A 23,652-nucleotide genomic window follows, 5' to 3' on the forward strand; every position below is an offset into this window, starting at 1 on the left:
ACTTTTGTTGGATTTGGTTTGTTCCATACAGTTGATTGTTTTTTAATTTCGGGTTCATATGCATAGATCCATGATTCGTCGCCTGTAACAATCTTAGATATATCTTTTCAAGCACCGTAATTGAATATTAGAGTGATCTTTTCGACACCCAAATGTTCATGCAATATTCAATGTATGCAATTGCAATATCAGCATCGATATTTTCTAGTACAACAGTCGATTGTAGTGGACCTTCACGAAATTCATTCTATGGCGAATTACGACCACGATTGAATTCGAAAAACCAGCAAAGCACGGCGCTTCATCACTCGAACCGGCATCCTGTTCGTTTAATCCGCTTCGGAACTCATAGAAAATTATCACAAGAAAATGTGCACCGTTCACACTTTCGCCTTCGCGCAATCTCACGTTTAACCTTATGAGCTAATGTATGCATTTTCTATCAAAAAGACTTAAAATTAAGACAATTTAGAAACAAAAAATTCCATTTTTGCTTCAAGTTTCATATTCATAATACTTTCATAGTATTTCTACACTGGACGCCGTATTCATAATTTTGAGGGTAAATAGTTAGAAATAAAATCCTTCTGAATCCTCTAAATGCAACGAAAATTCCTTCATTCATAGAAACGTGTATTTTCGCTGACCGTTGCTCCAAGACAGTCTTCGGGCCAGCCTATCGCGTCGTAAACGTGACGCGACGTAACGTAATAATAACGTAAAAGATAAAACGTAACGCAACGCGACCGCGTGTGTGTGCCGCAGGCGGGGGCAGAGTGGCAAGCAACCAGAGTCATCGCAACGGGGTCAAAGGGTAGGGTGGAAACGGCAGTCCCCCTCTTTACAAGAACGCCCCTTTTCCCCGCCGCCTCTCACCACGCTCTCCTGGACCTGGCCCTCGGCGGAATCGGATCCCCGACCTTGACGGTGGGTTTTTTCGTTTATTTCAAGTTTTTCTCTACTTTTTTTGATCATCGCCTAGTTTAAGAAAGTCGATGAATTGTTATGGACGTATGTGTTGAGAAAAAATATTACAATAATTAACGGAAATGAAAGTATGTGTTATAACAGGCTTTAGTAAAGATATTATCACGTTTTATGCTTCCGAATTATTGGTTATTATATAGTAATCGTCAAATAATTGCATCTGTCTTATCTACCGAGTGATACCAATAAATTTTCTCGGAAAAAAAGTTTTCTATTCAATGCTAGCGAGTGAACAATGTTTTTAGTTGTTCCTGCAACTGGAAAACAGGGTCTCAGAAACCAAGGAGATTAAATAAGATGAATTCAGATTTTTTTTGGTTTTTACATTCGTTTCTTAGCTCTGCTTCATTACATGTTTGTTTTTGACTAAACTTGCCATCCCTGACCCATTTTTGATTTGTTTTTGGATTCTTAAACATTTTAATTTTTTTCAAACTTATAACAACTAGTTAAAATGGATATATTTTTATTCATATTATATTTTAATACAAAAAACTCACTCTTATCAGAATAATCTATTAATATAGGTATATTAATATCCAAGTCATATTGAATATATTTTGCTCAAATACGTTTTTTGAGGTTTTTAGGTTTACTTTGATACCTTCCTTATTTACTAAATTTAACTAATTTTCTTTTACCTAGAAGAAAATATTTCACTATAAGCAATAGTAGCATCCGAGTCTGACTACCAAAATCGGAATAATCTCAAGTAGTTCTTCTTAAATTTGATGTAGTTTCTAGTAAACAATAATCAAAACATTTTCTCATATTGAATTAACAAGATACTGATTTGTTTGAGCTACTTTAGCCAGATTCGGCAGGCGTCAATACCAAAGCATACTGATAATTTCTGTATAGAATTTCAATGAATTTCAAAATGTGAGTACTTCATTGGATAGCATCTACTTTGTTTGGTGACTGATAACAGAAGTATTGCGTCAATTTTTTTAATACAAAAATTTACCTACTTTCTGAATATTCCTCATATAATTACAAACCCCGTTTTTCTATTATGGGATATTCTTCAAATAAACGGATAGTTTTAATATAATCTAATTTAATCTTAATTTAATTCATAAGAGCGTCTAGATTTTCTTTAATATTCTTTCTCGTAATTTCCTTCATTAATATTCATTTTCCTTCGGAATAGCGCAGAGCACTGCTAATAATTCTATAGCTGACGAGCTTCCCCATTATAAATTGCCACTTCTCATTTGGTGCCTTTGACAGTATATCAAAATTTCATTATGTATCTGGAACATAGAAAACATTGATGTGGATAGTTTGTATATTAGACCAGAGTGACATTGAAGTATGTATGGCGTGTATAAGAACCTAATTGATATTCTTCAATAAATGTTAGAGATTCTTACATTACTTACTGTTATAATGTGTGGTAGAGTTATAGGTTGTTGCGCTGTCAAAATACGTAGACTCCTCTCAATGGAAACTACTTTTTTTGTGACGTTTGTATTTTACGAGACAGTGTCTTGTCAGAATACCGACCATCAGGTTCAATGTCGTTTCTGGTCATCACGAAAAGTTTCTCAGAGTTTCTCAGACCATTTAGCTGATATGGGTATGAATTTTTTGGATCATCTTAGGCTTGAAGTGTTCCTCCACTAAGACTCAATTTGATTTTTTGGCAATCCATTCAGTTCGTTATTGATGTGGCTACTGTCCAAAGTATGCACTTCTCACTAGTTTGAACGTTCATTCAATAGTTTTCAGCTCTTCGATGCCATTCGACTCACGAAAATGTGCTTTTTACAGGGTTTCGTCCGAACACTCCAAGTACATTTTTTTTTCTACCTGAAAAATAGTTATTTTCCTAGTGGTATGGAGAGCTTGCATTCTGGTCCAAAAATGACCCTCTCAGCTACGTCTACTAGATATATATTCCCAACGTTTCGGAATATCTTCATTGACCAATGTTTGGCGGTCATTAATGATCACTTCTCTATTAGCCTGGGGGCACCGCAAAATGCCTTTTTTCACTTTAATGTGAAGATGAGGCTGGTTTTGCTGCTCATCTAAGGTTATAGGTTAAGCTGAAGTAGTTTAACATTGCCTCTATGTTACCCAGGTAGATCAGCGGTTATGTAGTGTTCGACCGCCAAACAAGCGGTATGTATGTGATAGGTAGTAGAGAGGAAACCGGGAGGGGTGGTCGACTTGATATTTTATTAGGGGATTAATTTCTTGAACAACAAATCTCTTTGTATAATAATTAGAATACAGAATCATCAATAAATTCTCTAATAATATAACAGAAGAAATCAATTTATGTAACTTGAGCAAATTCATCTTCCTAACGTGTTATTAGTTCGAATTAAATGTGCTCATTATAACTTTAATAGATTCAGATATGATCTGTAACAGTTATGGAAAAACCATTTCATGTCTTTAGTTATTTTCACACATATATAAACTCTAACTAAAGTCTCAGCTGGAAGGGATGGAAATTATTAGGTATAATAATCATAAACCATGACCCAAAATAAGCTGTTATGAAAACAGATCACCTTTCGTTGTTCTGTATCAAAAATTATTTTGAAGTACAGAAGTCGAACAACTGTATATCCATAGAACGAGGCACTAATTTGTACAAAACATGACTTTACCACTTTCCACCTGAATATATTGATCGTAGGATACATAATATTTATTATAACGATATTTTTATTAAAGTTAGCTGGGAAAACATGCAAGTACAACAAATATAACCAAAACTATCCACGAGTTATATTTTTTAAAACATTTTTTAATTTAATTATTGTTTTTATAATTTATTTTATTTTGATTTTGATTTTCTTTTTGTTCTTATTATTTCAGTGTTAACAACGAAATCAATATGGTTGATGAAGAAAAATTGTGAAATACTGGAGCCAAACTAGAAGTATCAGGACAAATTATATGTTTTTTGTGCCCTTTTTGTTACCTCAGTATAAATAAGTTTTTTTGTGTTATCAAAAAATAAAATATATACTCTACTAATCAACATTTTTTGCCTTTGCCAAAATTTAATTGAAAAAGGTCAAGTACAAATTTATTGTCTTCCCAAATGAATCAATATACAAAATATAACAAGGATATAAAGAAGTATTTCAGTACGATGTAAATGAACATGTTTTTTTTGCGAGCGCTATTCAGAAAGTAGCCGAAGCGACGTGTTCAACTTACTTAGTTGTCCAATCATAACCTAGTTTTGTAGATATTACATTAAAATGTTCCACTGCAATTAAAAATCCCATCATGTGATACAATATTGTTACTATCTATAGGAAAAAATTAGTTGAAAGGTTCAGAGCTTTCGTTTAATTCCTGTCCTTTAAGAGTCAAAATCTTGAAATAATCTAACAAAACAAGATTATCTCAAACTACCCAAAAAAACAAGTAAATGCTTGTAAATTATTATTGCGACTGCTTTTTGGGATTGACAATATTTGCCTCCGATCCAGCTGAAAAATAGTGTTGATTTTAGTGGTATGGAGAGCTTGCATTCTAGTCCAAAAATGACTAGTCTAGCTACGTGTACAAGAGAGAGATATATTTCAAGCTTACGGAAGATCTTTATTGACCAATGTTTTGAGGTCATTAATTATCACTTCTCTATAAGCCTGGGGGCGCCGCTAAATGCCTCTTTTTTTCACTTTAATGTGAAAATGAGTCAGGTTTTGCTGCTCATATAAGATTATGCTGAAGCAGTTTAAGATTGTCTCCATGATACCCAGGTGATACCTTTGGATTTTGTTCAGTTTTTTTCTGAGCTATTTGTTCAGCTTTCGACCGCCAAACAAACGATGTGTATGTGATCATGGGTTTGATGACTATTTTAGAGTTATGAGTGTTGAATAAAAATCTAAAAGTTAATGAAATGATGCTCTTTCTAAAAACACTAGAATAACAACCAGTATCGGCATGTAGAATTACTGAAACAAATAAAATCAGCATATTTATGCCCAAGATTAAGAGGAGATGAGTATAAACTATGACAAAGTAGGATAGGAGGAAGAGAGATAACCAGTAGTAGTGGTCAACTTCCGTTAGGAGAAAGCATTTTCTGTTTAATTTGCCTTTTAAATAGAAGTTTATAACATAATCTTGGACAAAGCATCCATCCATTGAATTTATTTTTCTAGAAACAACTCCTGCTATACTTATCACGCTTTTGTTCGCACTATATTTTTCTGTTAAATCGATAATTTATAGCTAGCCCGATAAATTTTTCGTTATTGTAACAAAATTGTTTGTTAATATAATGCACTGTTATTAGGATTTAGTTCAATTTGTCAAATTAGCAAAATTGATTTAACCACTTAGATCGATGGAACGTAAAAATTATTGACTTGTGAAGATACAGTGAGGTAATCAATGTTAGCTCAGTAGTCATATATCTGTTCAATAGGTTTCTTATAAGTTATTTATGATAATGGTCGAGTCTTTAAAGATGTTAAGTACACGGACGAATTATACGTATACGATCTTGATAGTAGTATACAAAATTATAGCGTTGTTAAAAGAAACTAACTTTACAATAACCATGAATACCGGTTGTTCGAATGAAAAGGTGATAATGAACGATGTAACCATACACAATAATTAGTTTCTATAGATATTTCTTTGAATGAAAAAAGCGACTAGAGACCCGAATAGTGGTTCTTGAATTACGTTCTAAATTAGCGATAATGTTGTAATATAACTCAAAAATACAGCTGAAATAGTTAAAATAGAGTCTAGTATAACAGCTCGTTAACAACATTTTTGTATCCGATTCTTATCATTTCTCTTCTCTTAACACTAAGTCTTTCTTTTATTATTCAGCCTTTTGAGAAAAAGCCTTTCAGGAAAAATCTGAATAATAAAAGAAAAGACTGCGATCTTTCTGTCGACGTGGTCCGTCCAATATCGTCGTCTCAATCGTATTATATCCTGAATGATTTTTATATCTTCTCTGTAGTTTTGCTTCTCATTCTCATGCCTGAGAATTACTGCTGCCCTCATTATATTCATCGTTGTTGTTTCGAGTTTCCCCTAATATTATGTAAGTATAGGTTTTACGATTGTTTTGTATATGTGGACTTTACTATGGTTGGACATGTATTTGCTTTGCCATATGTGGTCCTGAAGATAGCCAGAGATTCTCGAGGGCTTATTTACTTCTTTTGTAAGTTTTTGGCGCTTGTGATCTCGACTCCTAACTATGTACATTCCACACACTGGTGAATAGGGTTGTCATTTATAGCTAGTTTACATCTTGTAGGCTCTTATGCTATTACCATTGATTCTGTTGTTTTTTCTACAGATAACTGCATATTGATGCTTTCGTCTATTATTTGGAACTTATATAGCAAACGCTGCAAGTCATCCTCGTTATCGGCTAACAAGATTGCATCGTCGGCGTATCATGTGTTTTGATCTGTGTTTTGTTGTTTTTATTTAACTCCTATACTGCGTTTATGTATTTTACGGGTGTCCTGTGTTTTCGAAGTATATCAATAATGTCAGCTATTTGAACACAATCAATTGCTTTTTTGAGATCGACAAAACAAAGGAACAGTGGCTTTGATTTTAAATGGATTCTTCAATAATTTGTCTGAGGATGCGTCTATTGTCGATCTATTTTCTTTGAAGCCTTATTCTTCACTTATTTCTAGTTTTTCCTTTATTTTTTTTGTAACGATATTGGTTATCAACTTACTTACGTTGTTTAGCAAAGATATCATTTTATAATAAAATCAATTTTCTTTCTTTCTTCGAATATTGGAATTGTGATGCTGTTTTTCCAATCAATAGGTAGTTTTTAGGTCGAGATAATTCTTTTAACTATTGTGATCGCTGTTCCTTATTCAGGTCCTCCGTACTTAAGCGTTTCGTTAACAATTCTGTCAGAGAGAGATGCATTTCTGTTTTTTAATTTTGCTTGTGCCTCATGTACTTCATTGAGTGTTACGTTATCTACATATATCTATCTACATATAAAATTTGAAATTGATAACGTGTTATCTCCCCGTATTTGGATTATCTGCATATCTTCTTGTTTTAATTTAAATTAAGTTTCTAATTGCAACTTGAATGATTTGATCGCATATAATAATAAGTATGAATAACCGTTTTACACCACTAGGTGGATGCTTTAAAGCTCTAGCCTATGTCTCAACAAGTGTCCATTAGCGTTAAAATCTGGACTTTCTGCTGACCAAATTAAAGTAAGAATACACACTTCGTGCTTTTATCGCATTTTGTTTCCTATAAATGGAGCATAAGAGATTTCAGAAGATTTTAAAATGTCGATTGTATAGCGGTTGGCCTTGAAAACACAGATCCGAATCACAGTAAGTTCGTATGAGGTTCGAAACTAATTTCATGCCATACTATGATAGACTGATCCCTATAGCTAAAAATTCCTAAAATATTTCATTGAGCTTATTGCTCGTTAGGCTTATACGATGATCATTATTGAATGCGTCTGATCGTGACTCGTTTGAAAACAGTTCATTGTTCTATTCGCAGTTGCACAAATTCTTGTGTTCTCGTACAAAATTAAGACATTGTATGCGACGTCTTACGGTTAGATGGAAAACAGTTGAGGACCTATAGGGAGTAAGACTAACTAGCCTTTGACGTACTGTATCTCGCATTACGCTATAGCGGTGTGCCACTTGTGTAACACCCATTCAATGAGTTGCACCAATGTGAAAATTTCCTCATTTTACGTTGCTCCACTGTTGACAACGTTTGTAATCAACAATAGCAAAAGAAAAACGCAAACTGTGATCAACAAATAATATTTCAACCTGTCAGTGTTGTGTTTTCTATAAATTTCCAAGGAATTGCTGCTTACATTTGAAAAGTGACCAAATTTTAAATCCAAGTGGATTTTTCCATTTTATAGAAAGTGATGTGATGAATTTCTTCTTAGGCAAGAAGTTGAGGGACATATTAAAGATTCAATAAAAAAAATATTATGCACAGTTAACGACCGTGATAAGATAGGAAGAAGACAGAGAGATGAGAGATCGATCATTATAAGTGTATGTTATGCGGACTATTAGTAAAGAATTAAGATGACCTATAGTGCCTCCTATAAAAGATGATCAACAACCACATAATACAACAAACAATGAAATTAAACTACTTTGGAGAAGGAATATCAGGAGAGAGGGATTTAACAGAGGAAACACAAATAAAAACATCAAGTGCCCGCGGATATTTGAGACAAATAATACAATAAGTACACAAAGCAAGAAGAGAATCTGCAACGAAAAGAAAAGTCGAAACATCAATAACTAAAACAAAAATGAAGAAGACTAAAAGAAAAATGGAGTGATTTGTAGAGATGGAATGCGATTTGCGATATCCGAGAAAAACTAGGAATTTAAGATGTGTACGGCTAGAGAACGTAAAAAAGGAAATGGAAAGGTCATCGTTACTCATCTGATACACAATAAATAGTTTGTATTCTTAGTTTTCACCAATTTCTTCGAAGCAATAGAAATTTATTTCTAAAGAACGGTTGGACAAACTAATGGCATGAGAATCTGTTCATAAACATTTTGAACAGCTGGTCTAATTTCTATTAAGGAAATTTTGAATAGAAACATGATGGAACTATTTAGATTTATCGGGTAGATGTAGATCTACTCGAATGATTTGTCTGCTGAATATGTGAAAGTTGAATATTTAAACCTTGAGGTATCGATGGGCTACATCAGAAGAAGATGAGGAGTATAATACGGTTGGCTCGTCAAAATACATGAATTGATGTAAAGATGAAAAAGGAAAAGATTAAAACAAAGCTAAAGGTTGGTAGACGTATGAAAAATCATATTTCTGCAAACCAAAAGTAGTAATTTTGAAATTAATAATATTTCCAATATTTAAAACAGGCTTTGTATTGGTGGGTCAGCTATGAAATTTTGAATTGACATAATATGTTTCATTTGGCGAGTTTTGTTGTTATCTTCTATGCATACTAAACAATATACCATAATTTGTTAGTGCATTGATATGACATACATATAGTGTATAAAAAGGTGAATGTGAATGATTTGACGTAACATCAAAGATACCTCAATACACTCAAGTATCACTTAATGATTTATAATGTTTTTTCAAAACTTAGCCATATTGATCTACAACTATGTATGTAAGAAATAACATAGCCAACAAATAATTAAAAGAGGTTGTAATATCACAAGAGTATATATGCTATGCACCAAGAGATTAACCAGGAAATATTTATACTGCCTGGGGCCTATGAATAATGACAAGTTAATACTTCAAACTTCATTATTTATCATAGCGTCTTGGCATTATAATATTGGTAAGGAACTGTTGTGATTAGGTGGTGTGCTTGCTGCTGTTATTGAAATAACTGGCTCATATCTTTAAAAACTGATAACAAAACATAGTGATCTGAAGGATTTATATCCAAGAAACAAGTTTGTTTCTCTTGAAGATATTCCGGAGTTTGAGATCACAGAGAGTGTGATTAGGTCAGAGTTAGGTTGGATTAGCTTAGGTTAGGTTAAAGAAAATAGAAAATATAGAAAATCCTCACGGATACCTTGCGTCATTGTCGGATAGTGTCGGACTGTTACCGACTAAACCCTCCCCTCCCTGGGCTCCCGCACTTTGCAATGATATCCGCTCTCCCATTGCTTCGTTGTAAAGGCTGTCTTCCGTTATGTCTAGTTCCTATTCTCTTTTTCTTTGGTTTCTACTATATGGGTAGCCATCTTCATCTGTGATGTGTCAGCTTTGCGATAGAAGTAGACAGTACGCCATACTGTTGCGTTATACAATATCTTGCTATGGACCACGCTTAAAAGGATTTTCATCTTATATGCACTAGAGCTGCCAATCTTTGGCAGTGATAGTCGTACCTTGAATTGAATCATATTTGCCCAATTTTCTTTTTATTTATCAACAGGACAGCTTCTGTTTATTCTGACGCTAGCTATAGATGTCTGCTTTTAAGCCAGTTTCCTACGAGTTACAGAGCTGTGTTAATCGGGTTCATCAGGAGTTGTTCTGTTACAGCTATTGCAACTAGGTTAGGTTATATTTGTTTTATATGATTTGTAATTAGGTAGAATTCGCACAACAAAATAATAATTAGATTTCATGTTCCTTTTTTGTTGAAACAGAAAGCTAATTCGTCTTAAGAAAACTAATATTCGTTTTGTATGATTTGTACTTAAATAGTATTTATATTTACCTAGTATGCTGCTTTCATGATAATAATGTATCTAGTCAACATTAAACAAATTTTATGAAAACACAACTTTCAATTTTTCTGCCCAATAGATGACGGACATTATTAATAAAAACTTGTCTATTTAATTTTATATTTTTATCACATTGCTAACTTATATGGGACATTTTGTGAACAGTCTGGGCATTAAGAAGAGTGCGCTATTAATAACTTAGTCCATGATATATACAACATTTCGTTAGATTTACGAATCACTTTCACGATTCAGATTATTTGCTGTAAATTTGCACCTCATCATTTCAAGATACTTACAATGGGGGAGCTATATGAACGACTAGATGTTTTCCAGTATCTATTCCAATAACTTGAGGATACGACTCCATTTACTCAGTTGATCTACTTCTTCTAGACATTTTTATGTCACTTCTTTACTTTTTGTCAATCAATAATAATTGTAATTGATGTTTTTCTCAATATTCTTTGTAAGGACGTACTGTGGACTCACCTACAGATACTTCATCCAGTGTTAAACCATTATACTCAGTCGTACGTTTTTCTCAACATGTGCTGTATTGGAAACATGGAATTGCACTCACTGCGTCCATTATTATCAAATTACCTTTTTGGAATCTTCCTCTCAGCAAAAAGATGCATGCTATGTTAATTTCATTGAACAAAATTGGAAAATATAGTTTTTTTAAACTTTCTGATGTGTATTAATCGACAATAATTTTGGTAATTTCTGTTTTTGGCAGTTAGTTCTTTATATAAGTCTTACATCTAAGAAGAAGTACTCCATATTGTTTTCACCGTTACTTCATATACTGTTTTTTGAATGTTCAATCTATCAGCTTTTACTAGTTTCTCATTAAAAATTTTTTTACTGTAAATTGTTTAAAATCAATCTGCAAAAAACCACAGAAAACTGTTTTATAATATATTTATGCAATTTTATGGTATTTTCTAGTATCATGTCTTAAAATTTCACTAAAACAAGCGCTACATATTGAAAAATTCTTCGAAACTTTACTAAAATTGACTATAATTATTTTATGTGAAGTTCAAAGAAACGACATTACGGAATTATGTACTTTTGGACATCAGACAAAGCACCAAAACGATTATATAACGTCGACAGATTTCATCAGTTTATAATCCACGCAATTAATTATACAATATATTATTGACAAATTTATCAAATAAATGCAGTATCTTATTCTAGCAAAATGAATTTGAAATATATAATTTTCATATCAATCAGTGTATGCTAGTATAGAAGTAAGAAATGTTTTTAGTTCCTAACGACGCGAAAATTTGAAAAGCAAAAACATACGTTCATTTCTTAATCTCCCTCACTTAAATATTTATCACAATACTCAGCTTTTATCATACTCTAGACATCCACTATAATTAGTCCAGCATTTTATACATATGAAAAATAGATTATATTATTCCACGTATCATGATTAGTTCAAAAGTATATTTACCAACTGGAGTGCATATATCTATATATGTATTCATTATGCTTCGGTCTCTAATCGTTTATTATTTACTATCGCTTGTAATTTTTAGGTAGAATAACTATAGTAACTGACAATTAGAATTATATTTTTCAGGAGTATGTTGAACTGCGTTAACACATTCGAGCAGCATCTACCAGTAACAGAGCAGGCTGGTCTGGTTGTAGCAGAAGAAAAAACACAGCATGACTCGTGTAAGAATTTCTACTATGTTATTGCCTTTCTTGCATTCTGTGCTGTTGAATGAATATTTATTTTATGTGACTTGATTTGGCTCTTGCATCTTAGTTCTTCGTTTTTGTATGATTGTATAACACTGGTTCTCAATTAAATTATAACAAGAATAGGGATAATTATATTCAACTTAATATATAAGATATCACCAGAAAACAGTGAGAAAATTTATACATAATTCAGCAGTGGAAATCATCCATTGCTCCGTTTTTTGTTACGTGTGTTCATTCCGTTTGAATATTCTGGTTAATACTAGAAAACTCCCACAAATAATATATAGGGTTAATCATTAATGACTTTAAATACTTCTTCCTCACGTAGAGTCTCTCGGGGACGATATCATGTGGTTAGTAAGAAGGGTCAACTCCTTTTATTAATTTGTAGTGTGATTTGTGAACCTAAAGTTTAAATGGCTAAAGTATTTACACTGTTTATTTGATTTTTGAAATTGTTCAATGATGCAGTTCACTACTATCAAGCATTCGACTGATATTGGCTGAAATAAGAAATTCTAGGCCCGGTTTTAGAAAAATCAATTTAGGGATTCGTATTGAATATTGCATACTGTATAATATTGTTTCAAATATAATAAGTGATTTTCAAAATACATAAATAACCAATGACAACTACATACGAGCCAAAGTTGTCGCATTTTTATTCAATTTTTAATGAACAAATCTTATCGAACATAAGGTATTTATTCGAACAAATTATAAAGTATTTAGTATAAAGTATTTAGAGTATTTAGACTAAAATGATATACTGTATCGAATTATAATCAAAATAAAAATAATTTGAAGTAGATTCTCGAAATAGAACCTAAGATTAAACGAGAGGATATATTGAAGGCTCTGAAATAGGACCTTCACATCCTCATTACCATTGCCACAAACATTATTTAGATGTTTTCTCAATTCCAGTAAAAAGTGAGGGGATACTTCATCATACTGAAAATACATCCCTCGGATAACAACGTTTGCGTTGGCAAGCAAATTCGGCAAAATATTTTGTTCAAAGTCCAAATAGGTCTGTTCCCTTAAAGGACCATCAAATAAGTGCGGACCTATTAATTGGTATTTTATGACACCAATCCACACGTTAACCGAAAACCTTAACTAGGAACGACATTCTCGAATAGTATGAGGATTTTCTCCTGCCCAAACATGTAATTTACCGAAATTATTTATCCCGTCTCTATAAATAGTGTCCCTTACAGCGTTGGTTGATGGTTACAACCTATAGATTTTATCTCCAGGATGTAAACGCTGACATATTTGAATATGACACTTACAGATGATGTTCTTGTATGACTCTACTTACTTTTATTTGAGTGACATTGAGTTTTCGACTCGTGGTAACAGTGTCGATAATATCATCTTCCTGCGCTTCATCTTCATGTTGTTCTTCTGTTCTTCCACTAGGAAAAGTACCATTTTCTCGCAAATAATTGAAAATTGATCCAAATGTTGGATTACTGGAAGTTCAGGAGTTACAGAAGATCAGGAAATCTCCTGTGATATTCCCGAGCATCAACTCTACCATTACCATTACAGAACGCATGAACAGAAATTATGTTGGCATATTCTGTGGTCTACTAAAGCTAACACAATAGTACGTAACGTAGGTACACACAGAATATCAAGAAACGTCATACGGTCAATGCCATCTTGATTTTAAAACTTTTTGATGCTGCTCGTTATTTTTATTTACATACACATAGATGACTATTCAATCAATTTATTTTATTATTTATCGAAAATAATGCCCTATTGCATTTTTTTTTCTAAAAATTCGAAATTGAAACACAATTTGATTCTGTCCTTAGCTATAATGCAAAGAGAGAGTAATTATTTATGTAGTTTGAAAGTCACTTATTATACATGATTATACATGATACAATCTTCAATATGAATCCTTTAATCTATTGCCGATCCTGAAATTTCCAAGCTTAGCTAATACCACTAGAATGCTTGATAGTGGTGTATTTCATCATGAAAAAATTTGAAAAATCAATCTCTCTAATCACTATAGCCAATAGAAATATATATGGTAAATGAATCTAGAGCTCCTTATGACTCTCCCTTTATATACAACATTGGTATATATGCTGGCTGGTGCTAATTCCCATTCACCATTAAACAAACAGTTTGTTCTTGAAAAACATTCTGACACCAACAGTTTGGATTGAAAATGAAAAATTTCACAATATCTGAATGAAAAATGTATATTGATCTTACATATTGAATGATTTCCACTGGTTTATTCTTCATAGATGGGTTAGTGGACTGTCAAAGACCGTTGCGCAGAAAGACTTTCCGATAGGCCGGTTATGCTGCACTTAAACTTACCAAAGATCGATGTCATTAAAAAAGCTAATCTAGGCGAATTGTAAGGCTTGCCCAAGAATTTGAACCTCTAACGTGATTCTAGGCACTCATTGATACCAAGGAGTGCAGTTTGCTGCTTCTCCATATATCAGCACCATTTCGGATCGTTCGTGTTGCCTTTGGTATGGAGATAGTGTCTTAGTTAACCTTAGAATGGCAATGACCAGTCAACTATCCAAGTATGTATTAGTGGAGTAGTTGATTGGTAAGAGAGGCAGAAAGCTCATCTATGTTTGTCTCATGCGGGGTGTTACCATCCATCTCCTTAGTGTCCAGCAGTCGATCAGATCCTCAGAGATATGATAGTTACACTATGAAAAGGTTCTGGGCGGTTTTGCTGATACCATTCTGGCGAGCCCACTGATTTTTTGCCACACTTTCTAATCTCACCAAATTATAATGAACTATCGAAATTATTGGAATAATAAGTTTAAGAGCGCAATCGGTATTGATAGTTGCACTTTTTTAAACCTCTTTTACTTAGTTATCTATTGAATGTTTTGTGTATTTTTATTCATCATCATGTATTTTTATCATTATTTTAAAGTTTCTTTTGTATTCCAATTATATTCCTTTCCATCAATCTTTTCTGATTCTAATATGAATTTTTTACCATCACTATTATTAGATATGATTAATCCAAAGATTTAACGGAAGTGTACAATTTGTCCTTTAAGTTTCTCCTGACATTTCACACAATTTAAAGAATTTTATCAAGTGACAGTGGTATGAATATTTTTGGAGCTGATTTAATTGGCTTTTTATCTTCAAAACACTTGAATCTATATGAATACAAAAGAAATCAGATTGTTCCAAAATATCGTATAGAAGCTGATACTTTGAAAAGAAAATTATAATTGAATAAACTGTTTTGATTGGTATTAAAGAGTTTTTGGATCGACGTAAAATTATTTGGTGTTGCAAATATAATGTTGGTTTCCAATGTTCACGTAATTCATGTTTTTAACCCAAGGTAAAACTATTCTTTGGACTTAGATGTCAAAAATTTCTGCACAATCCATTTTTCATCGCAAGCAACAATGAGTTTAATAGAACGATCATCTTTCGACAGGACAATGAGCTTACACACTTCTGCCCGACATTTCGCTGGAATTTCGCTTAATTCATGTGGCACTATTCGACAAAATTCATAGATCTTACCTTGTAATTTTAAATAGAGATGTGTGATATCTCCAAGGGAGTGCAATAATTGACGAGTTCTGGTACAAAATTAGTTTTCTACTACTTCCGTTGAAACTTTAATATCGAACGATCTTCAAGTGTCAAACCTCCACTAAGGCTATTTTAAACCAATTCTGTCCTATTCGCTCATCAATTGTAATAATTTTTTTGTGCCGTCAGTGTTGGACACACAGTTTTATGTTTTTGAGTGGAAGATAAGTTTGATTTTTATGGTTTATTATTGATGGTCACTTAGATTCATAAACATAAATATCCTGAAGTATATATTATAGGGGGTACAAATAGTGTGAACAAATAATAATATCAAAGGTAGTCTACTTGGGAGTATATTTTTTGTGAAATTCTTAAAAATATGTAACCAATCCATTCAAGTTTTAGTCTTTTGTCTACAGCATGTAATTTGGAAGATATATCAACAGGGTGTCAAACATAAGGTGACCCATATACTTTCGTCAAAACCTTCAAGAATTTTCAAAAACTTTAATCACAAAAGTTCTTTGTATTTGAAGGAATTTTTAAATGATTGACTTTTAGATTGTACAAGGGTGACCAAATTCTTCAATATCGACATTCTTATTTTTTTGCGCGTTCTACTAAAGATATAATATACAGAGTGTGCTATATAAAAAATGAGATTTTGTTATTTACAAAAGTCGAAGCTCATATAGTAAAAAAAACCAGTATGATTCTAGACTTGAAAATCACAAAAATTTAATGCTAGCCTCATTCTTTATTTTTTTTTTCAATAAAAATTGAAATATTTCTTAAATATAAGGTGTTCCATTAAAAATTCCAAAGTTGATATCGATACTGCAGAATTGGAACTTACCCTGAAGTCGTATTTATTTTATGGGACGTTCTGTATATTTTTGAATCGATTTAAAACGTGTTTGAATTTCGATAAATCTCTTGATTTGATGCAATGGGACATTCTGTATACTCAAAATTGACCTAGAACATGTCTAATGTCGATAATCTAAAAATTCCTTTTTATACAAAGTTTTTTGATAAGCGACAAAAATACATGTAATGTTTCCTATATTCTTATTAAGACCCTTTTGTCAAATATAAATAAATTTGTACCTTTCCGAATCTTGAAGAAACTAACAATCTTAGGAGTTGTTTTCACAGAATTTCATGTTTCAGCTTATTAGAAATTGCATTTAATTCTTGTCCCACATACTTATTGATTAATGTTAACTTCCGGATGATTATGCTTAATGAATTCAAATAAAACTAGGAAAACTATCAGAATTATAGTTTTCTTAATTTCGAATGATATCGTCAATACAGTATTTCCGTAGAATCAAAAACATATAACTCTGAAGATTCTTTTAGATAATCAACACAACCTTCACGATAGTTCTCAGAATACAAAATAATAATTTGAAATGATTTTATTCAATAGTTCCAAATCCATTCGAGAGACCAATGATCAAAACAACAACTTATACCATTAGAAGACATTCAGCATATGCCACAGTACCAGGTATACCATCTTAACAAATCATAGTATCCAACCAGGCACATTTTTAAACACTGTAAATACAGAGTGCACCCCAACCTATAATTTGACTAGGAGATCGCTGTAATCGATTTTATACTAAAATTCACTGGCGTCCAGAATGAATCACCTGGAAATTTGAATATATACATATAAGTAATATATTTTTTATTGTACAGTTTATAGTAAATAGCGCTGATGGATATAGAATATACAGCAGCAAGACTCTATTGTTTCCAAAATAACCAACAAATTGAGTGTATTAGGAAAGTAGTACATATTCTGCATAAAAACCATACGAATTGTACTTAACACAATTCTTGCAAAAAATGTTTTGATTCGTTTCATTACCTACATTCGTCAAAGAAATTTGTTCCATAGTTGATCATTTGTAAACTTCTAGAAAATATTTTTTTTAAAATCAGCGAATGAAAACCAATCGGCCCGCCAACCCTATGGGTTTCGTACTCCTAAACTGTATGTGAGAGAACAGTAGTGAGTGAGCCCCTCTTTCATTCTATTATTAATTATTTCCGAAGTAATTAAGTGAATAAAATTTCAACTATATTTTGACTGATTGAATTCCTCACGATCAAAGGATAAAAACTTTCGTATAAGTGATTAATAACTCCTGAAAAGAATGCCCAATGAATAAGAGCTTTCCAGGAATGATAGAACTTCAACTATATTCAAACTATAAATAGACAAATTAATTATAAATAATCAACATAAAATTTTTAGTTTTAACAAACATAAAGAAAAGCTGGAAAAATTTACCTTGCAACCAGTATCAATTGAACATGATAAAATTACATTGAGCTAGGTGGAATTGTATATATAAAAAAATGAAAAGGATAACGGACGTACTAATGATTCATCTTATGATCAGAAGTCTTGACAGCTAAGTACGGAAGTTGAGTTCACAGAAAGACTATGAGAAAGATTAAGGATTCTCATACAAGATATGGTTCCAATTTTTCACTTGAAGATGTAAATATTTAGATGACTTGTACGCATAAGAATGACAAAAATATAATTTAAACATATAAGGAGAGATAGGAAAAGGAAAACCCAGGAAAAACTAATTTGATAGTGTTAAGTAATATCCAATATAGGAATATTGATATTAGTATATAGCATCCAATTTCCTTAACATCAAATTATTGAAATAAAAAACAGTCGGAAATAATACATATCAAAGAAGGCTACATAACCGTTTCTTCCGATGAATGGACATTCTTAATAAGGATAATCCTAGGGAAAAGCGAAATTCCTAGAAGCTTATGCATAATAAAGTTTGTAATATTACTTGATAATGTTCGATATCTGTTAGAAACACAATTTTGAATAAAAATCTTTTGAAGTTACTCTGAAATAACCTGTAATTTCTTTCAAATAGTACACCCTGTATATATCTTTATATTTTAATAACCTATTAATTTACAAATACAACTATCATTCATTTATTATACAGTTATATTGAAGAAACTATTTACGTGAACGTTTCTCTTGCAGAACAACTGGATATTGAAATTATTTTTATTACCACTATACTGTTTCTTCTAATCCACGTTTTAAATAAACTTCATTGAAATAATTTAAAACAGTTCTTCTAATGTGTTTGATTCCTGATATCCTGTTAAAACCAAATAGCATTAAAATTGTTACCAATAGAATTTGTTATTGCGGAAACTACTCGATATATCAACAAATTCAGATCCTTTGATTTCATCAATATGATTTTTACAAAGATCTAATAATAGTCTACAGATAACAGGTCCAAATATAAATTTTTAATGACCCTTCTATTTAGGATTATTATTACTTCAATTTTCAACGATTAATTATATCATTTACCATTAATGCATTCAATCTTATTTGATCATAGGTTGCCAGGACCAAATTTGTCTATTCCAATTCGTTTAGATTATTCCATTAACTGATTTTTGTCCTACCTCTTCCAATTTCTAGCGTATTTTTCATTGTCCTGTCATCTACTACACAGAAGAGCTTAGCTCCTACAAAGGGTTATCCGTCCTTAATTGAGCGATTCCGTTTAATATTTCATTTCCCTCCTCTCCATTAAGTCCCGGAATCAATTGAATGGTAACTCCTTTTTTTTCAGCACATTTAACTTTTTCAGGTATTCCCAAACCAGCTTGGATCCAATGACATTGGAGTTTAGAATTATGATGGGTGTTTGACTATTGGACGAGATGATAATCTTCTATTTGGGATTTTTCTTTCCAAAATCAAATTTTAATTACATATATTGCTTTGTGTATTGCCCAAAGCCTCAGGGTCTTTGCTTCTGGGTCCGTACACTTTCGTAGTACACGTTATCTCTCCTGCAGTTTGTTCCAAAGAAGTTTACCATATAGGGCGAGTCCCAGGTATTTTCCCCCTGCTTCTCACTTAATGACTTGCTAGTCCAAACTAATGGGCTTTAGATCGGAATTTTTCCATAGTGAAGGTAACTAGGTAGGTCTTGTCGGGTTGACATTCTGTCCCATCTATCGATAGGCACTTCTTCTATAGTTTACTCCTATTTAAACTTTGTTGCAGAGTGTTTTCTCAAAACATTCCCTTACATAAATGTTTATGCCGTCGGTATATCCATGCTGAGATCAATTAGTGAAACTATATTTGTAGTATGACAATGAAAATTTGGAAATATATACAGGGTGTACTGTTTAACAATTTTCAAGATTGAAGCTATTTTAGAGTACTTTATATATTTCTAATCGTCTAAGCAATTGTTGGAAAAAAATATTCGATATTGTATATAATACTCACCTATTCCAGCATAGAAATAAAAGACAGAAAAATTGAGCTAATAGAGAAGCTATAGTTTAATCTTAATCTTCTGGATGCCAGCCTATTTTTGTATTTCTAATGATAATTGAAACAACGAGACATTTAATAATTCAAGCACAACCACCTCACACAAGCACATGATCTAACCATTATAAAATGCTTATCACTACGATTTTTCAGGGTTTCATATAATTGAATTTTTGAGTTTATTTACGGTTAACAAGTTAATCAATGAATATGTTTCTTTTCACATTCTTTTAGTTAGATTGTTCTATAATTAGAATTATTCAAGGTGAGTTGCATGAGTTTAGAAAATTTTTTTTACAATCATTTCAAACAACCTCACTTTTCTCAATAAAAAGTGGAGAAATAATCATTTTTTCGATTGGTTTGGTATTTTTGTTCTAATATTCATTTTGATATCCAATCAGACGAAAAATTAGTATTATTTATTCGACTTTTTCAGTTATAGATCTGTATTGAGCTATATGGAATTATAATTTTTTTCGTTTAAGTTTAACATTTCCAAAACTTAATATCTTGTCATGATAATTGATACAGTTTGATATATATTTTGTTTTTTTAAGCTTAACGTGCATGTAAGAGCTGAAACAATAAGCACGAATAATAGTTGATACAAAATAATTGTTAATAGTTAGTTCCATTTAAATTAGATTCATAATTTGTCTAATACTCAACATCTTAGAGCAAATAAACATTTTTGGTTTAGGATTAGTGGGATTACCGAACTATATGTTTGACATGTCGACTATCGCGATGTTCACATTTTGTCTGAAGGGATACCGACAACAGTTGACCGTGAATAACGGTTCCAGAGAAGTGACAAAAACGCCGAGGATCAGTTAATGAGTTTTTGTTGGTGTGATCTGTATAAATATAAAAAATTGCTGCACGAATGTTAACAGTTGCTCTTTAGCAATGTCGAAAAGATATTTGCTGTCGTCGTTTGATACAAAGTAGATAAGATAAAGAACATTTTCTTGTACGATTTAGTTCCAAAATTAAGTGATGTGCCAAGAAAAGTTGCAGTAATGTGTTCTTTTGCATCAGTACAACGCACCCAGTCACAGATGCTCCATTTCAACAATCACAAAACCTCACGCCTCAAGATCTTAAACCATCGATGGACAAAATGTTTTAACGTTTAGAAATACTATATGGTTATATAGGGACAGCTTTTTTGTGAGGCGATAGGCAATTTCGTTGCCGACAAATGCTATATGCGAAATTATCGAGATGATAGTGAGCATAAAATTTCGAGAAATGAGTTATTCATTAATAATATGAATATCTATTCAAGTAGAAGGTCTTGGTAAATATATATTCTAATAGACTGAACGGAACCAGCATTGTCTTAATTTCATACAAGTCTCCATTTTTAACGTAATTTGTTTTATTCAACTGTTTATCAAATGGAATATTATGTTTGTATCTTGTGTGTGTTTTTGTTCATGTGGATTGTAGATTGATCACTTAACATGAGTTAAGATCTCTTTATCTCTCACGTGCTCAGACATTCATAAAATTTATGACAAGGACAAATTCCAGCTTCTTATCTTCTTTATTAAAATTAGGTCTGAACATAATACTTATTAAGTATCTAATACTTCCATAATCTATATTATATAGCTCAAAATGAAGTATGATCATTTAAATTCCTAGAACCAGTATTAGAGCTATATAGTTATAAAGTAGTCTAGCTCATACATTTAACAACGCATGTCCAATTTTCTTTCTCACAATATTGTTGTCACCAAGAATATATTTGTTATAGTATTTTTTTTTGTATAAATTGCTTAACTTTATTTTTGTCTTTTATCGAATATTCCGAGCTTAATTAATAATGCAAGGTTTTAACAAAATATATGTCTTATGATTATATGCAGCCGGCTCTGATCATTCATCCCGTACTGGTGAGAATGCAAGCAACCGACCTCCACCCCCACTGCCACCTCCGAGATTTCCCAACAGCGCCGTTTGACAATGGGATAGTCTCAGCATCGCCACCACCTTCAGCCTGCCAATGACGCCCCTTTTAGTACTGGAAGATCATCTAGTGGAAATAATAGCGCAGAGAAGTAGAGCTTGTGCCACTTTCCTTCGCCACAGCTTCAAGAGACCCCACCGACATTAACGCCACCACTGCCCGAGTGATTGAATATGCGGTTTGGAAACATTTCAATTTTTAAGAGAAAAGTTACGCGTATTCGTTCTGAAATCATTAAATAACCCTCGTACATATAAATCAAAAAATTATCAACTGTTCCCTGTGAACGTTATAAGTAATTCTCAAGCAAATTCTTATACTCACCTGAATATTTGTCAATTAACCATTTGTGACATTGAATGGAGGAAAATTGGAAATATCGCAAATTAGATGATTCAAATTTCGACGCTCAGTTAGATTGATTGGATATTATCTTGAAATTTTGTGTTTGACGTGATGAATTCCAAACGAAAAGTAGATCACTTAAGTTCAAATTCAATTAATATAACTAGAATTTATAACATCTAATTTGGACATTAACCAATCTTCCAATAAGAGAGTAAAGTTTTTGTGATATAATTTCTGTTTCGGATATCTAAGTATTACAAGGATCAGTTGAAAAGTTTTAAAATTTATTCGGTAGTGCTCCGACGACTACGTGACAAAATAAACTTAAAAACTTCTCTTCCAAGGTTTTAAAATGGCCTTAAAATGCTCAGTTAATCCGATTAAAAATGAAGTGAATTGCCGCCAGTGCCGTAAAGAGTTTTTTGCAGACTATTTACCAAGAAAGAAAAAAAAAAGAGGTGGCCCGAAGATAATGCTTTATATTAGCCGAGAGAATTGTATGATAAATAGAAAATTTTTCAAAAGACTATAGCCAATTAAAATTTTTTATCTCCTTGGTTCTTCTCTCGACTGAAATCTCGTTATTTTTAGCGAGTTTAAAACTGTCCTTTTCCCAAAGTGCGAAATATACTACCCTTATCGAAAGAGAAGAAACTGCACAAATCATTTATTTATTTTTCTACAACTTTTATTAAAAGCATGCACCTACATTATTATCTTTTTGTTTCCTAGATTATAGTAGCTTTTTCGATATTTACTGTATGTAACTATTTTTAAAAGTATATTATATTCCAAGAAAATAATTGTTTCTAATATATTATCAATCAAAATGTGGTAAATTTCTATCCGACACTTTTCGTTATATAAATTATTTCAGAATAAGTCATGAATTTCTGGTTTAAAACTTAACAGTATTTAAGTATTTATGAGTAATCCTAACATTGGTCATTGGCACACAAAAACAAACAAAAGATACATAAATTAAATGAAGAACTATTACAAAGTCTATTATAATACGTTAATTATATCAAAACAGCTTGTAACTCCAGGACTTTCTTGATTTCTGTCCTAACCTAACCTTGAGGTTGGGTTTCAGTTTAAACTGATGGTATGCGTTAGAATATGTCTAGACTCAGTGAAGATGTCCGCGACACTCACAGGAACGTGACAATTTTGGCAGTAGTCTTACTCCAAATATCGCGACAAGATTGATGTACCCATGAGGTTTTTGTAGTACGTCTTGAGATCATGATCAAGCTGAACTATCATATCATGAATGTTTTGTACTATTGGGTAGTCAGTGAGCAGTATTTCTATTCAGTTAAACGTTTTTTCTTCTTATTCTGATAGGTTATTAGTACAAAAGATGATAACACAAGATGATAATTAGGAAAGGAGTGAAAAGTATAACGACCTAAGAT

At 32.1% G+C, this 23,652-nt stretch overlaps 1 protein-coding gene across 12 annotated transcripts in view; it reads left to right on the forward strand.

Moving 5' to 3' along the window:
* Window positions 1-23,202, forward strand: part of LOC130903759 (glucose transporter type 1) — a 555,907-nt gene extending 532,705 nt beyond the window's left edge. For 9 of the 12 annotated variants that reach the window (XM_057816024.1, XM_057816021.1, XM_057816023.1 and 6 more), the window contains one exon: window positions 3,826-3,987. In XM_057816024.1, coding sequence (XP_057672007.1) covers window positions 3,826-3,868 — 43 coding nt within the window. In that variant the 3' untranslated portion in view covers window positions 3,869-3,987. Of the gene's footprint in view, window positions 1-3,825; window positions 3,988-11,826; window positions 11,925-16,962; window positions 17,044-21,782 lie in introns of those variants that run through there. The other 3 variants (XM_057816014.1, XM_057816019.1, XM_057816020.1) reach the window with 2 other exon arrangements.
* Window positions 23,203-23,652: the final 450 nt, after the last annotated feature.

This window comes from Diorhabda carinulata, chromosome 2, assembly GCF_026250575.1.
Source record: "Diorhabda carinulata isolate Delta chromosome 2, icDioCari1.1, whole genome shotgun sequence".
In the NCBI taxonomy this organism is placed as follows: Eukaryota; Metazoa; Arthropoda; class Insecta; order Coleoptera; family Chrysomelidae; genus Diorhabda; species Diorhabda carinulata.